Source organism: Harpegnathos saltator, unplaced genomic scaffold (genome assembly GCF_003227715.2).
Source record: "Harpegnathos saltator strain DR-91 unplaced genomic scaffold, Hsal_v8.6 scaffold757, whole genome shotgun sequence".
Lineage (NCBI taxonomy): Eukaryota > Metazoa > Arthropoda > Insecta > Hymenoptera > Formicidae > Harpegnathos > Harpegnathos saltator.
In genome coordinates, this window is record NW_020230601.1 from 25,913 (window position 1) to 40,000 (window position 14,088).

Here is a 14,088-nt window from a genome sequence, read left to right on the forward strand (position 1 = left end):
AATCAATTATTATAAAAATAATCGGCCATAATTGGTCAGTTCTTACGGCTTACAACTTACGACACGTATTGTAGAATGACCTTTAGTCGCAAGACACAGAACGCGAGTCGCAAGTCGTAGGAATTCATCAGTCACAGTCGAATATTCTCTTAACATTCGACTATGATTGATGAATTTCTACGACCTGCGACTTGCGTTCTGTGTCTTGCGACTAATGTAGAACGGGTTTCAGATGCGAGCTGCGTTCCGAAATTCACTGCTAGTACTGAAAATATATACAATTTGTGTGTCACAGTTGTGACGCTACCGGATGTCCAATAGGAGAGAAGTTGTTTTTCTCAAAAGTTTTCTCACTGGGCACGAACAGCATCTCGAGGGGAGATGTTCCGAATCACGTATTGAAATCAAGGCCGAGAGATGTTCATATAGCTAGATCTTATCTAAGGTTGCCTTTTTTAAGTTTATCTTTAGATATCTTGTAGCCAATAATACGGTCCATACAGCATCTCAAGTACAACTTAACACGTTCATTGCCAAACTGAAAATTTGAATTTCGTGTGGCCAAAGTTATTTTTTCTTTTTTTTTTTTCAACAGACGATGGCTGGAGGCCATCCCCCCTCCACGAGAGTCCGATCCCTTCCCCAGTGGTCTATGTAAACATCACGCGCCGTTTCGCTGTGGTCGCTATTCTATCTCGCATAGAAACTCGTTAGGGACTAGTTAGCGATCACGCGATATCGCGTGAACGGCAATGAACGTATTAAATATAAGAGCCGACTACATGAATAGTGCCTCTCCCTCCACCCCCACCTCCTCCCCTCCCCTCGCCTAAGTATGCAACTACTTGCCAATCTTCTCGTAACGTGCATGAGTTTTTTCCTCTCCTATTTCTATAATATTCAAATCTCATCAGCATCATTTTCAAAATTGTTCAGTGTTGTTCCATCCTGTTGTTTTTCTACTCTCTATAGTTTATTTAAAACGAAAATAAAAATATAAACTTGTCAGAAGTGGGATTCGAACCCACGCCCACAGAAGTGGACTGCGACCTGAACGCAGCGCCTTAGACCGCTCGGCCATCCTGACGATGTGGTGTCATTCGCTTGTCAATTCCTAAGTCTGTACCTCCACTAATTTGTACGATTTTACAAATTTATGTTGAAAGCGGTTTTTCTTCTATTTCGCTTGCATGTGAATCTCGCAGCTTTTAGAGTATACATTGCGAACGATTCAAATTCGTGAAAAAAAGTCCCGTATTTCTAATTGCGAGTGCTGGATCTGTTACATCGTTGAAATCTCCTGTTGGTCACACCCTTGAATTTTGAAACAATATTGTTTGTATTCTTGAACCAAGATCTTCGCTCTTGAGTCGCATACTTGAGTTTTGAAGTTTATAAATAACGTGATGATGAATAATAACACGTCTCTGGACTTGAACTGGCGTGACATGTTTTGTTTCCTTTTTCTTTATTTTTTTTCTTTGTTTTCTTTTTCCTTATTGTCGAAAGCGTTAATGATGGCGTAACGAGAAGTAAGCGTTACTACAGCAATTGTCAAAGAGAACCGCTTAGGCTCAATCAAAGGTAATCTCAGTTCGCGCGCCAACGAGCGAAGTAGGAGATCTCTGTTCGCCCAAAATACTCCAAGAACACGCGCGACGCGTAGTCGTAGAGCACCTACCGGAACGTAACGTCTGAAAAGAGACACACATGTGACGCGCGCGCGCACGTGTATACATTCAAAGATCAAGCTTGACTATATTTGCGGTCGCGTCGGCGCGAATGATGTAAGCTCATAGTGATTTCGAGAGAGTCGTATCGTGCCTCGACATTGACTGACCACGACGCCCGATTGTCGATTGGATCGATCTCTCGTCTCTCGCTCGTGTCTCCTTTTTTTCTCCTCGTTTTCGTGGACCATGACCGAAGAGCCTTGGGACTACGCCGGCGAAAAATGGGAGCACATTGACCGCTCGGTGAGTCAATCTCTCCCTCCCCCTTCTCTGTCACCGGAAAAAAAATTTCGCGAGCCGGTCGTATTTCAGAATTGTTTGAGAAACACTGATGGTTTTTCTAGAAAACTATACCAAAATAAGAAAGATATTTACTTTTTCATGATTTTTATTTTCACGATAGAAGTAACATTGGCGAAACAAAAAGTAATAAGTAAGTGATAAGTACGTGTATTCTTTGTTGTTACGCACGAGAATATGCACGCACGCGAGTTGAGATCATGCGAGTAGCAAAATTAAGGAGAGTAACTGTCTTTTGTTAGAATATCGCAGTTTCAAGCGGCTACTATATAGCGAGAAAGAGTAGAATCTATGAGCATTAATTGGGATTACGAAGCATTTGAGGAGGAATTTTATTACAGAGAAAAACTGTGCAATTCGCGCTACAACGTCATTGTTACGTCATTGTGTGCCGAAACAATTCACGCGAATTCCGGCGCAAGGCGGTATCTATCCTGTTTGCCTGTAGAATAGCTCGCGATAATCGTAAGTACAATTTCCGGGAGAAGAATCAAGCGGTCGTGTTATCTAATCTCAAACCTGCGAAGAAAAGGAAAGACCGTTTGTAATCGAGAGGTATCAGAGCATACTCATGTAAATCGATTAGGTCTGTTTGTTTCGAAAAAATTTCCAAACCAGTGCACACTAGTGCAATAAGTTGGAGTGAAAGAAAGTATACTTGTATGTCACTCTAACTTATTGAACTAGTAATTCAATAAGTTCTTCTTAAGAAAACGCGAACATACCTATCAATATAACTGTTAATAGTCTTCGTTAACAACTGAGGTTACTTTTACACGTTAAAATTTGATATTTTGCGTATATGAAATATATACGCAATACATCCGCCTCGAGAATGTGGAGCGATTTTGTTTGGCGCCATGTTAACTTTCACCTCACACTTTTTTCGAGAACGAATCTTTAGGTGGCGCTCTAACCAGCGTAGCCGATGAAAAAAAATTCCGTAAGAATTTCGATGGTATCGCTGCCGAATCGAGCCGTCTTTCGATATCGCTGATAGGACAGTTGATAAGCGTCGTTCGGACGGATCGGATGAAATCCTGCACACAGTTCCGTGAAATAATTCCGAGAAATAATTGCAAGAAGGAAAGATAAAGAGAAGCATAGGCGCGCGCGCGTGCGTGCACTCACACACATATACCGAGGGAGAGAGAGAGAGAGAGAGAGAGAGGGGGGGTGGGGGCCGCCAAGGTCACGGAGGTCAAGGTATAACGAGGAGATGAAAACGAAGAATGGATCGTTGTTTAGCAAGATATGCTGCAGCGGGAAAGCAACATCGCGGGAGCACAAAGTTTCTCATTTGAATGCAACGTCCGAGGTAATTTGGACTTTTGCATTATATCGAGTACCGAAGAAAAAGAGGACACATATTATTGACCGTTATTGCTCGCTGTTAATGATCCACTGTTACGGAAGGCTTTTGCGTAACCTCTCTTACAGTTTGATAATATATCCGGGGCTATTATTGAGCTGTTGTCTTTTCGAGTGCAAAAGAAACAAACGAAATACGAGTAGTTTGTCACTTATTCGACTATTCCGCTCGTATGTGTGTGTGTGTGTGTGTACCAGTGTTGGATATTTATGATTTTTCCAGTCATACGGTACAAAAATTATGCAATTAATAATCATTTCGCGAGGTGCTCAAATTTCGACGGTCTGAGCGAAAGATTGACCGATTCGTTTGTCGTAGGAAAGGAATCAGTAGGGTGTATTCGGCATTGGCAATGACTGATTAATTTGGCCTCGAGTCAGCACCGAGTTTGACGAGAGATCGAATTTAGCGTTAAGCAATCTCGACCGAGACATATTTTGTGACTCGAAATTATTTCGTCTTGAGGTTAAACGAACGAACGAATAAACAAGCATACGAATTCATCTGAGCCGATAAAAATAAGATTTGATTCACGACACGATCGACAACTCGCGAAAGGGGAAGAAAGAAGACGCACATGTGTCGTGAATGTAGCAACAAGGTAAAGCCAGGCATCCTTTTTCGATAGATCGCCACAACGATCGACTCTGACGTGCCTCGTTGGTGGCTTCGCATTTCGCCATGTCGCCAGTGTCATTCGACACACAATCGAATGTTTAGGTTTAGGTACGTTTACGTTATATATATATATATATATATATATATATTATATATCAAAGGGATTCTCAGCATTGACTTCTCTCATGAGCATGGAATACGGATACGTCCCCGGGTCGAATCTGGTAACTCTCATATAATTATGCCCTTTATTTTCTCGCCGAGCAAATCTATCGTACACTGCACGCATATGCAAAAGAAAGCAAAGTATCATATCGTATTAACTCGTACTGCTTAACTCGTGGAATCGTACGTGCGCGATCTTTGTCACGTCAAGCAAAGTCTCTCGAGACTAATGGTCAATGTTCGTTTCAGCCGGTCACGGTGCTCGTTCGTAGACCTTGTTGCAAGAGCAACGAAGCGGAGATGTGCACTCCGGATGTCTCGAAACAGGCAACTCGAGAGTCTCTTTTCTTTTTTCTGCACTTTTTCTGCTTCAAATCAGATTAGGTTGACGCGATGAATGAGGTCTTACCGCGCCGGGGGAAAGTATACGCGTAACGCGTAGAGAGTAAAGTGTCAGAAAAAAAGTAAATAATCAACAGTTGGAGGATCGATCGCGGTCGCGCTCGAGAGACGTGAAGAAAGAAGCGGAAGATATTTGAGATATTGGACAAGATTTATTAGTTTGGTCACGTGACTCATCGTTAGCCGCGCTATAACCTCGCCCTCATTGGCGTCGCATCGACGCGTTCGTGTGATTGCGTCGATCGTATCGTATTTAGAGCGCGTATTATATTACTATAATATACGCGCGACAAGCAACGATCACAAGGAATAACGCGTCGTCACTTTTTGCACCGTCTGTGTTGCGTTACGTCCACCAGAGCTCTCTCTCTCTCTCTCTCTCTCTCTCTCTCTCTCTCTCTCTCTCTCTCTCTCTCTCTCTCTCTCTCTCTCTCTACTGTGCATGCGGATTACACACGATGTTCAATATCGTTTTTCCTTATTCTTCGCATAGACGCTGTTCATGACGGAAAAGTTCTCTTCGTCTTTTCCGCAATGATCAAATTCGAGCTCTGTATCTCGCCGAATTTACGTATTTAATTGAACACAAATGTTGTTCATCATCGTTCTATGTCGATGTCGATTTCAAAGGCCAGCTCGCTAAATTTCTGAGAATCGGAACCGCACTCAATAATGATATATGTTCTTGTAGGTACCTACTTTTGGGACGAATATTGCGTTCTTCGGCGCGATTCTGCCGAAGAAAGAGAAAATAAAACATTACTTTGCACCGAAACGTCGATTCCGTATGATTTAGACCTTGCACTCGACGAGCTGCCTCTCATTTCAATGAACATAAGTCGCAGCGATAAGCAGTGATCGATAAGATAACGAACGTTTTCATTTAATTGATTCAATTCCGTTTCGCCATTTTCGCGCGCGTTTTCGATCGTGGTTGAATGCAATCGAAAAGAATTGTCGCCACCGCTGTATAATATTGCGCACAATGTAGCACAGGTATAATGTTGCACATACATGATGCGCGTTGGCGAATAATTTGATACAAAAGATGAAAAGAAAGAAACTCGATGAGAAATGTCGAGAGAGAGAGAGAGAGAGAGAGAGAGAGAGAGAGAGAGAGAGAGAGAGAGAGAGAGAGAGAGAGAGAGAGAGAGAGATTGTGCCTCGTCTTGTTATCTCTTCTCATGCATATCCAACAATAGAGAGCTCGCCGATTGCACACCGATGGTTGCCTTTGTCGATGTGATGATAATAATCTCGATCTTGATATTGGTATTCTTTTTCTCGGTCCCTTTTGAAATCGATTAAGTTGATCAAATGCGCGATGAAATCCGTATCGTGATCCGTACGGGACTTTTAAAGCGTGACGCAACGTCCCAACGGGTTTGAATGAGAGAGCGAAAGTCGAATCGCGATTGGTCGTGAGCTTGAGGGCTCGCCCGGTCGATTCCCTCCACGTCGCGCCGTCATGAGTGGCGGGTATCGATTGAAGGGACGGATTGCACGACCACGACCTTGTGGGTTTTTCTTTCTCGCGTCTTTCTGGGACACGTTTACGGGTTCGGGGGGGGGGGAGTTCATGGGACCGATTCTCAAGAAACTATATGTGACTGTGTTGTACTGCGAGATGCATTACATGCACGATGACACGGCGTTCTTCTCACAACAGTATTCTTCTCGCTTTGTTCTCGCACACTGTCTGTCGAACGAACTGTGGCTTCTGTAGACGCTTATCGAATATTAAGAAAATTAAAATCGAATATCGGAACGGGACGTGAATACACACACACACACACACACACATATATATATGTATATATGAATGCGTGCGTGTGCGCGCGCGACTAACGCATGAATACGCGTAAGAAGTATATGTAGGCAACGACGAGTACAATTCCCCAATTGTTGACAACAGAGATAACAACAACAATGATCATGGGCGAGAGAAGGAACTGGTCCATCACTGACACCCAACCATTGCCTCCTCTATGGCCTCCTTTCGCCCCACTCCTCGATTCGTCCGATGCCGTTCCTTCCTTCCAGCAGAACAGAACCGCTATGGACTGCTCTATTCGTGAGGAACGTCGGATAAGCGCCAGTCTTGATACGAAGCTGTACGTGCTTTACGTGGTTATCGAGTGTCGAGCGAACTTATTTGTCGGAGTAATTTCTTCTTCCCAAACAACGGCAAAATCGCACGTTTCGTGATTTATCGAAATACCGTATCGCGATACAGAGCACAGTGTACCGATCGTTGACCATACCAAACGGCAATCACGAAGTTGCTTGAGGGTTCTGCCACCGGTTACGACGAGGGGTGGACCATGAAGACATCCACACTGTCGTGTAGTGATTTGATCAAACAAGAGGTGAGGATCTGGAAGAGGTTCAGAGAGAAAGAGAGTGCAAAGTGCGTGTATTCCTGTCAAATTGATGCCAATTTGCATCATGTGTGTGTCTCAACGCGATATCATATATATTTCAATTGGTTGGGGAACGTCTTGAGGTTAGGTCAGGATTTTATACATACGGATGTAATTGCTACGAAGAATTACATCAGCGGAATGATGGTAGAACGCGTATGTATATGCGGCACGCGCGTATGGTTAGTATCTGTGCGTCGTGTTCGCCGCGCGTGTGCGTGGTGACAGGTTTATTTAACTTTAAAGGCCAGAGCACAGACTTCTGCACAACGCATAAGAGAATCAACCAATCAGAGTTCTTCATTTCTATCCTGAGGAGGGAAATGAAGAAAACTAATTGGTTTATTCTCTTATGCGTTACGCAAAAGCGTGTGCTCTTGCCCTAAAGCGTTGAAAGTTTGAAACGTGCAAAATATACAGATTTGTATTGTCGTTTGCTATCGTTTGGTAAAGTCGCATAATAATTAATTCGAAAGGTTAGAAAAGCAAACTTGCAAAATAGATTCACAAGGAAAGGGGAATGTTTTAAAATCTAGTGGAAATTATTCGAGTTTGCTTCTGAAACGTCGAAAGCTTAAATGAAACGTGCGTGCGTGCATGCGTGCGTGCGTGCGTGCGTGCGTGCGTGCGTGCGTGCGTGCTCGCACGCTCGCACATTATTGAGCTGTCATTTATAGGGCAAGAGCACCAGGCTTTTGCATAACACATAATACATAACACATAAGAGAATAAACCAATTAGTTTTCTTCATTTCCCTCCTCAAGACAGAGATGAAGAACCTTGATTGGTTGATTCTCTTATGCGTTGTGTATTATGCGTTATGCAGAAGTCTGTGCTCTTGCCCATACGCTTCTTACGGGATGTCAAGGGATGTCATGATCTTGCTAACTGAAACCACAGTGGTTTTACATGGCATATATAAATCGATATTTCTCGCGACATAAAATTGATTAACAAATCGGTAAATGTGTTTAAATGCTGGGAATGGAGAAGGAGGGGTAGAGGGGACAAAGGAAGACGAATAGCAAGGAGAAACTAAATTGTGGAATTAATCGGCTCAAAATGTCAACGATGACGATGTCCAGAATGCGATAACGGAATGATCGTATTAATTAAGAACTGTACCGCGCGTTGCGACGCGTATGCGTGTGTGTGTGTGTGTGTGTGTGTGTGTGTGTGTGTGTGTGTTTGTGTGTGTATGTTACTGATAAATGAACAGACAATTAATAGTATTAATTTTAATAACATTCTGTTCCGCTGTACTATTAATTAACCTATAGCCTATAGCGTTAGTCAGTCGGATGAAAACAATGCTTGGAAGTTGCAAAACTAAATCTGAACTTGGAAGATGAATTGAAATTTTTTTCGTTTGAATAAATAATTTAATCTGTGAAGTAATACAATAATACAGTCTATTAAGTACAAATCTAATTTATAATTTTATAATATATATAATTGTGTATGGTGAATCAGAGTTATTTGTATGTAATTGAAATGAAATGCAAGAACATGTTGTGACGCGTGTGACATGTTTTTGCCGTATTTATTCAAATTCTATTACTTGATCTGAATCGATATAAATAAATGTTATACACGCGCGCGTGTGTACATGTGTTGAACAACTTGTACGTAAGAATTTGCATAAAGTATTTAATCACGATCCAATGAAATTCTATCTAGAATAAATTGTTTTGGCACGGAATATACGAAAACGTGAGTGTGAATTTTTCGACATATGCGGGATGCGTTACTGTCTTTTGCATATTATGCGTGTATCCGTTACGATCGATGCAACATCTACGAGTTTTGCACGCTGTGTAGCGACCGGCTGTTACCCATTCATGAGAGCGATTGCACCGAGATCGGTGGGCGGGTGAATATGTATATATGTGTGTGTGTGTGTGTGTCAGTACGTCACGGACAGATCGATGCTAGCACTTTTGTCAAGGGGAGTGTAACAAAACGCAAATTGGTCGCTCGTGAGATTACTCGCTTTTTCGTAACGCTAATGCTTCATTTGCACGGGACTTGTAAAATTGTCAAACCTCTGCCTATTATTACATAACCGACACAACGCCAGGTAGTTGTATCGACTGGTTTGAAAAATATTATAGGACGGACTATTGCAAGACGGAGAGAGAGAGAGAGGGGGGGAGGGGAGAGAGAGAGAGAGAGAGAGAGAGAGAGAGAGAGAGAGAGAGAGAGAGAGAGAGAGAGAGAGAGAGAGAGAGAACGTTTCAACATATTCTTTTCTACCGGTATGCTTGTACATTCAAGCTTGTACGAATGAACCAATACGAGCAATTTTGACAATTTAAGAAATGACAAGTTAAAAAAAAAGGAATTTTCGGTAGCGTACAACTCGGCCTAGTCGCGCTAATCAAGCGCTATTAAGCTTGATCGATGCGATTCGTCCGTCGATAAGCGGCTAGAAAGCAAACAAACGATCGATCACGCTCCAAGTTTTTCTTGGTTTGTACGGTACGGTAATATCCGGTAATATGCGACAACATGAAAATTACGTGATACGTGCGCACATTGTCTGAAGGACGTTTGAAGGACGTCTACCAATGACACATCACTGCTGCGGAAAGAATCGTACATAAAGATGTCATAGCATGTGCATTTGTCCGCAGATACGAGATGCCTGCAAGGACCTCGTCCTGTCCGACGAGCAGCTCAGGCTAGTCATGCAAAAGCTCACCGACGAGATCAACAGAGGCCTGTCCAGTGAGACTCACGACGATGCGATCGTCAAGTGTTTCACTACGTACGTGCAGGACTTACCGAACGGCACCGGTAAGCGAGTGTTGTTTGAATCCGACTCAAACTCTATTTGCTTATCAAGTGTGAGAAATATCGTTTCATAAGCGCGGTCGGTGAAAGACCACCGCGCAAGTATGAGATATTAGAGTCAATGATCTTCAGTCGATGATGAGTGATGGCTGAAGGCGTGAAAGTATGAATAGATCATCCTACATGTTTCCGTTATTAAATGTAAAAAGTTACGTGGACGTGGAACACACGAGCAGCGCATTGCGCTGAGAGTAATCGCGAGAAACTGAGAGAATGATTCTGCTACATAAACACACACACACACATTTAAATGTACCTGATGTACGCTCTGCCGTAGAGAAGGGTAACTTTTTGGCGCTAGATCTGGGCGGCACGAATTTCCGGGTGTTGCTGATCACGTTGGATGGCCAAAGCTTCGATATGAAAAGCAAGATTTATGCGATACCCCAAAGCCTGATGCTGGGCACGGGGACCCAGCTATTCGATCACATCGCGCAATGTTTGGCACTGTTTGTAAACGACCTAAAACTGCAAAACGAGGTGTTGCCCTTGGGCTTCACATTCAGCTTTCCGCTCAATCAGCACGGACTGACGAACGGCAATCTAGTGAGGTGGACCAAGGGATTCAACTGTAGTGGCGTGATCGGTGAGAACGTGGTCGCGCTTCTCGAAGAAGCGATCGACAGAAGGAATGTGAGTGTACACGTGACATCCGTCCTTGAGTCGCTTTTCTTCATCCGAAAATCCGAATCGGTCGATCACTCTGTAACTCTGTAATCGATTCTGTATCTTGCCGCAGGACGTCAAGATTGACGTGTGCGCGATCCTGAACGACACCACCGGCACTCTAATGTCGTGCGCTTGGAAGAATCGTAACTGCCGGATCGGCTTGATCGTTGGTACGTAATACGGCGAAAAGGCCGTTTCTCTGCCTACTCTGTTTGAAACAGTTTGAACTGTTGAGCCGCTGCTCCGCTGAGTAAAGTGTTGATTGAGACTCGATGCAATTCACGTTAAAAGATGACGGGAAAAGAGGGAAAGACCGACAGATAAATGCGATTAGAGTATGACGAAAAGTAATATACATGTGTTATTTTTCATGCACGCGCGCGTAATCAGTTTGTTTATCCTCCTTTCGATCGATCGAAGGTACCGGGAGTAACGCCTGCTACGTCGAGAAAACGAAGAATGTGCAATGCGCGACCCCGGGTAATTACGCCGCGCACAAGCCCGACATGGTAATCAACACGGAATGGGGTGCTTTCGGCGAGGGCGGTGTGCTGGATTTCGTTACGACCGAGTTCGACCGTGCCATCGACGAAAATTCCATCAACTCGACGAGGCAGCTGTTTGAAAAAATGATTTCGGGCATGTACATGGGCGAACTGACGAGATTGGTCCTCGAGAAGCTCGTCGACGCCGGTCTTCTGTTCGGCGGCAAGTGTCCCAGTGACCTCAGAAAGCGTGGCAAGTTCTTCACGAAATACGTCTCCGAGATAGAAAAGTGAGTACCGCGATCGTACGTTATTTAAAGAAGGCCATAATAAGCGTGGTGTACGATACCGTAATTCCGGTGAGTGAGCACAGAACTAACGAACGGTGCTATCTCCGAATTTCAGCGACCCTAAGGGCAAGTATACGAATTGTCGCGATGTGCTGGCCGAATTAGGACTGCGGAACGTGAGTGATCAAGACTGTGAGAATGTGAGGTATGTGTGCTCGGTAGTGTCGAGGCGGGCGGCGTACTTGGTGAGCGCGGGAATCGCGGCACTTCTGAATAAGATGGGCGAGAATGACGTCACGGTAGGCATCGACGGCTCGGTGTATCGCTACCATCCGCACTTTCACGATCTTATGGTAGCCAAGATCGGTGAACTCCAGAATTACAAGGTAAGAATATCGCTTGAGAATTTATCGAAGATCAGGAATACGAAGAATTTTCGTAGCTCTGCTACGTTGTTGCTATGCTTCCTACTACGTTCCTTATACGTGGCTCTTTTTCTTCTCGTCCGACAGTTTGACCTGATGCTCTCGGAAGATGGCAGCGGCCGTGGTGCAGCACTCGTCGCCGCAGTGGCGTCGCAGAATCGGTGAAGGCGCTTCCGATCGGTAGCGAGATAGCCTCAATTCAATGACATGTAACAGAAAAACAAACAAACAAAATGGACAATGGCAAATGCGGCTGCAGCACCAGTGAGCTCTATCTCAACTGGAATATGCGTTACCATCTCGGATCGCATTACGCGGGGTCAATTGCGGTATTTTCATCTTTTTCTATTTGTACTGTAAGCTCTGTCTCTCTCTCTCTCTCTGTCTCTCTCTCTCTCTTTCCCCCCCCTCCCTCCCTCCCTCCCTCCCTCCCTCTCTCTCTCCCTCCCTCTCTCTCTCTCTCTCTCTCTCTCCTCTCTCTCTCTCTCTCTCTCTCTCTCTCTCTCTCTCTCTCTCTCTCGTCTATAGACTTTGTTGTTTTATGAAGAAGATTAAAGTGTAGGATTCATTATTTTACGGGTGATAAAGTCATGAGATTCAAGCTCGATAATACCTGTGTATATTACCTGTTCTAAGATAGAGTTCACTGGAAAGAATCGATTTGCGCGCAAGTGAGCGAATGAACGAAAGCGAGACTGGGAACGAGAAGACAAGTCGGTGAGAAAAACAAATTAGGAATCTAGCTGCTCGTTTCAGTTAGCTGTATTTTCCACTGTTCTTTTCCTTTATGTTTCTGACCTTCTCTTCCCCTTGACCAATCTAAAACTTGAATTGCAAAAGAGAGAGGCATGGAAGTCTATATAAGCATGTGTATAAATACACCGAAAAGTATGTTATCAGTCTGTGACTGTGTGTGTGTGTGTGCGTGCTCCTATTACACACACACATACACATATGTATGATGTATGTATTCGTATCATACGGAAAATTCTGTGTAAACGTTTTTAAATTATATGAATAGAATTACTCCTCCAAGTCTTGCATAGTTACATGAAACATTCGGTATATATATACCTTTTGTTTCATGAGCAAAAAGTGCAAAATTTCATCCAATAAAAATTTTTGGGAAAATTGTCATTCTCTTTATCGACAATTTTATCTGACATATTAAACTACATAGCATCGCTGTACACCCATTTTGTTTTAAAAGCAGAAATGTACAAGAGAGAATACAACTAAAACGAACTAGGATAAGAACTGCCGTGACGAATACTTCTTGTACATAGAGCACAAGAAAGAATTAAAACTTAATGAAAACGGTACATATATATGTGTATACGTGTACGTGTACGTGTGTGTGTGTGTACACACACACACACACACACACACACATGTATATGTATATATATGTATGTATGCACACACATCAACACGCGCGTGCGCGCGCGCACACACACACACACACACACACACTTATTAGTGAATGTTCCTGCGAGAAGGCAACAAGTCAACGGGAAAACAGACATCCTTTTGGCTGTGGAATACAATAACTGTCGATTAATGATCGCTATTTGTTCATGAATGTTGCTATCTACTTATTGTAGAACCGTCAGTCGATCGTGCGAATATTCTTCGAGAAAAACAACACGAAAGAAATTTGACTATGTGAATTTATTATTTTCATTCGGTTAATAAATGTATAAAGCATTTGAAAACGATAGGTTGTCGAGTGGCAACGTCAATTGTTGACTATTGCTAGAAAAACGACGGATGCGCATGTATTAAAACAAGGAAATCACTATCTACACGTTATATCGGAGACTTGCTTGAGATCGCATATTGTTTGTGAAACGTCGCAGAGAATTGATAGATTCGAGAGAATAAATACAGCTTGCCTTCGACGTTCCGTTGGGTTGTTGTTGTTGTTGTTGTTATCATCATCATCATCATCATCATCATCATCATCATCATCATCATCATCATCATTATCATCATCATCATCATCATCATCATCATTATCATCATCATCATCATCATCATCATCATCATCATCATCATCATCATCATCATCCATCATCATCATCATCATTATTATTTCAGTTGATTTATCTAGTAGACTATACAGGGTGTCCCAAAGCCAGCAAATGTCAAGATATCGTCGGCGTTGCTCTCCAAAAGTCGGGATTTTTTTATACACTAAGAGTGTAAAAATTAATGTTGTTATCGTATATACACACGTTGACGCTGAAAATAAATGAATAAATAGACATGAATGAAGAAATATGTTCTTGTAAATTGATCTGACCCTGCCGTTGAAGAATACATATTCCTTTTTCCAAAATAGAAGCTT

At 43.0% G+C, this 14,088-nt stretch overlaps 1 protein-coding gene and 1 non-coding gene across 5 annotated transcripts; one reads left to right on the plus strand and one right to left on the minus strand.

Annotated features, from left to right (window-relative positions):
• Positions 1-1,003: 1,003 nt before the first annotated feature.
• Positions 1,004-1,087, minus strand: TRNAL-CAG (transfer RNA leucine (anticodon CAG)). The gene has a single exon. It is a non-coding gene; the product is annotated as a tRNA-Leu (tRNA).
• Positions 1,088-1,655: 568 nt separating this feature from the next.
• On the plus strand, positions 1,656-12,153 carry Hex-A (Hexokinase A). 4 transcript variants are annotated; one of them, XM_011152372.3, is made up of 7 exons: positions 1,656-1,976; positions 9,650-9,812; positions 10,147-10,502; positions 10,609-10,708; positions 10,959-11,313; positions 11,429-11,699; positions 11,826-12,152. In XM_011152372.3, exons 1-7 carry the CDS (start codon positions 1,920-1,922, stop codon positions 11,901-11,903), a joined length of 1,380 nt encoding a protein of 459 aa, XP_011150674.1. In that variant the 5' UTR covers positions 1,656-1,919; the 3' UTR covers positions 11,904-12,152. The 4 variants fall into 4 exon arrangements, with proteins under 4 accessions (XP_011150674.1, XP_011150673.1, XP_025161899.1 ...); XM_011152371.3 differs by lacking the exon at positions 1,656-1,976 and adding an exon at positions 3,215-3,351 and having other exon boundaries at positions 11,826-12,153; XM_025306114.1 differs by lacking the exon at positions 1,656-1,976 and adding an exon at positions 6,646-6,959 and having other exon boundaries at positions 9,631-9,812.
• Positions 12,154-14,088: the final 1,935 nt, after the last annotated feature.

What these genes read in the sequence shown, in the direction of transcription:
- Hex-A (XM_011152371.3), top strand. Translation starts at nt 3,253, where the DNA reads ATGAAAACGAAGAATGGATCGTTGTTTAGCAAGATATGCTGCAGCGGG. An exon ending in CCGGATCGGCTTGATCGTTG is followed by an intron (nt 10,709 to 10,958) that starts GTACGTAATACG and finishes GATCGATCGAAG; the next exon opens with GTACCGGGAGTAACGCCTGC. An exon ending in TACGTCTCCGAGATAGAAAA is followed by an intron (nt 11,314 to 11,428) that starts GTGAGTACCGCG and finishes TCCGAATTTCAG; the next exon opens with CGACCCTAAGGGCAAGTATA.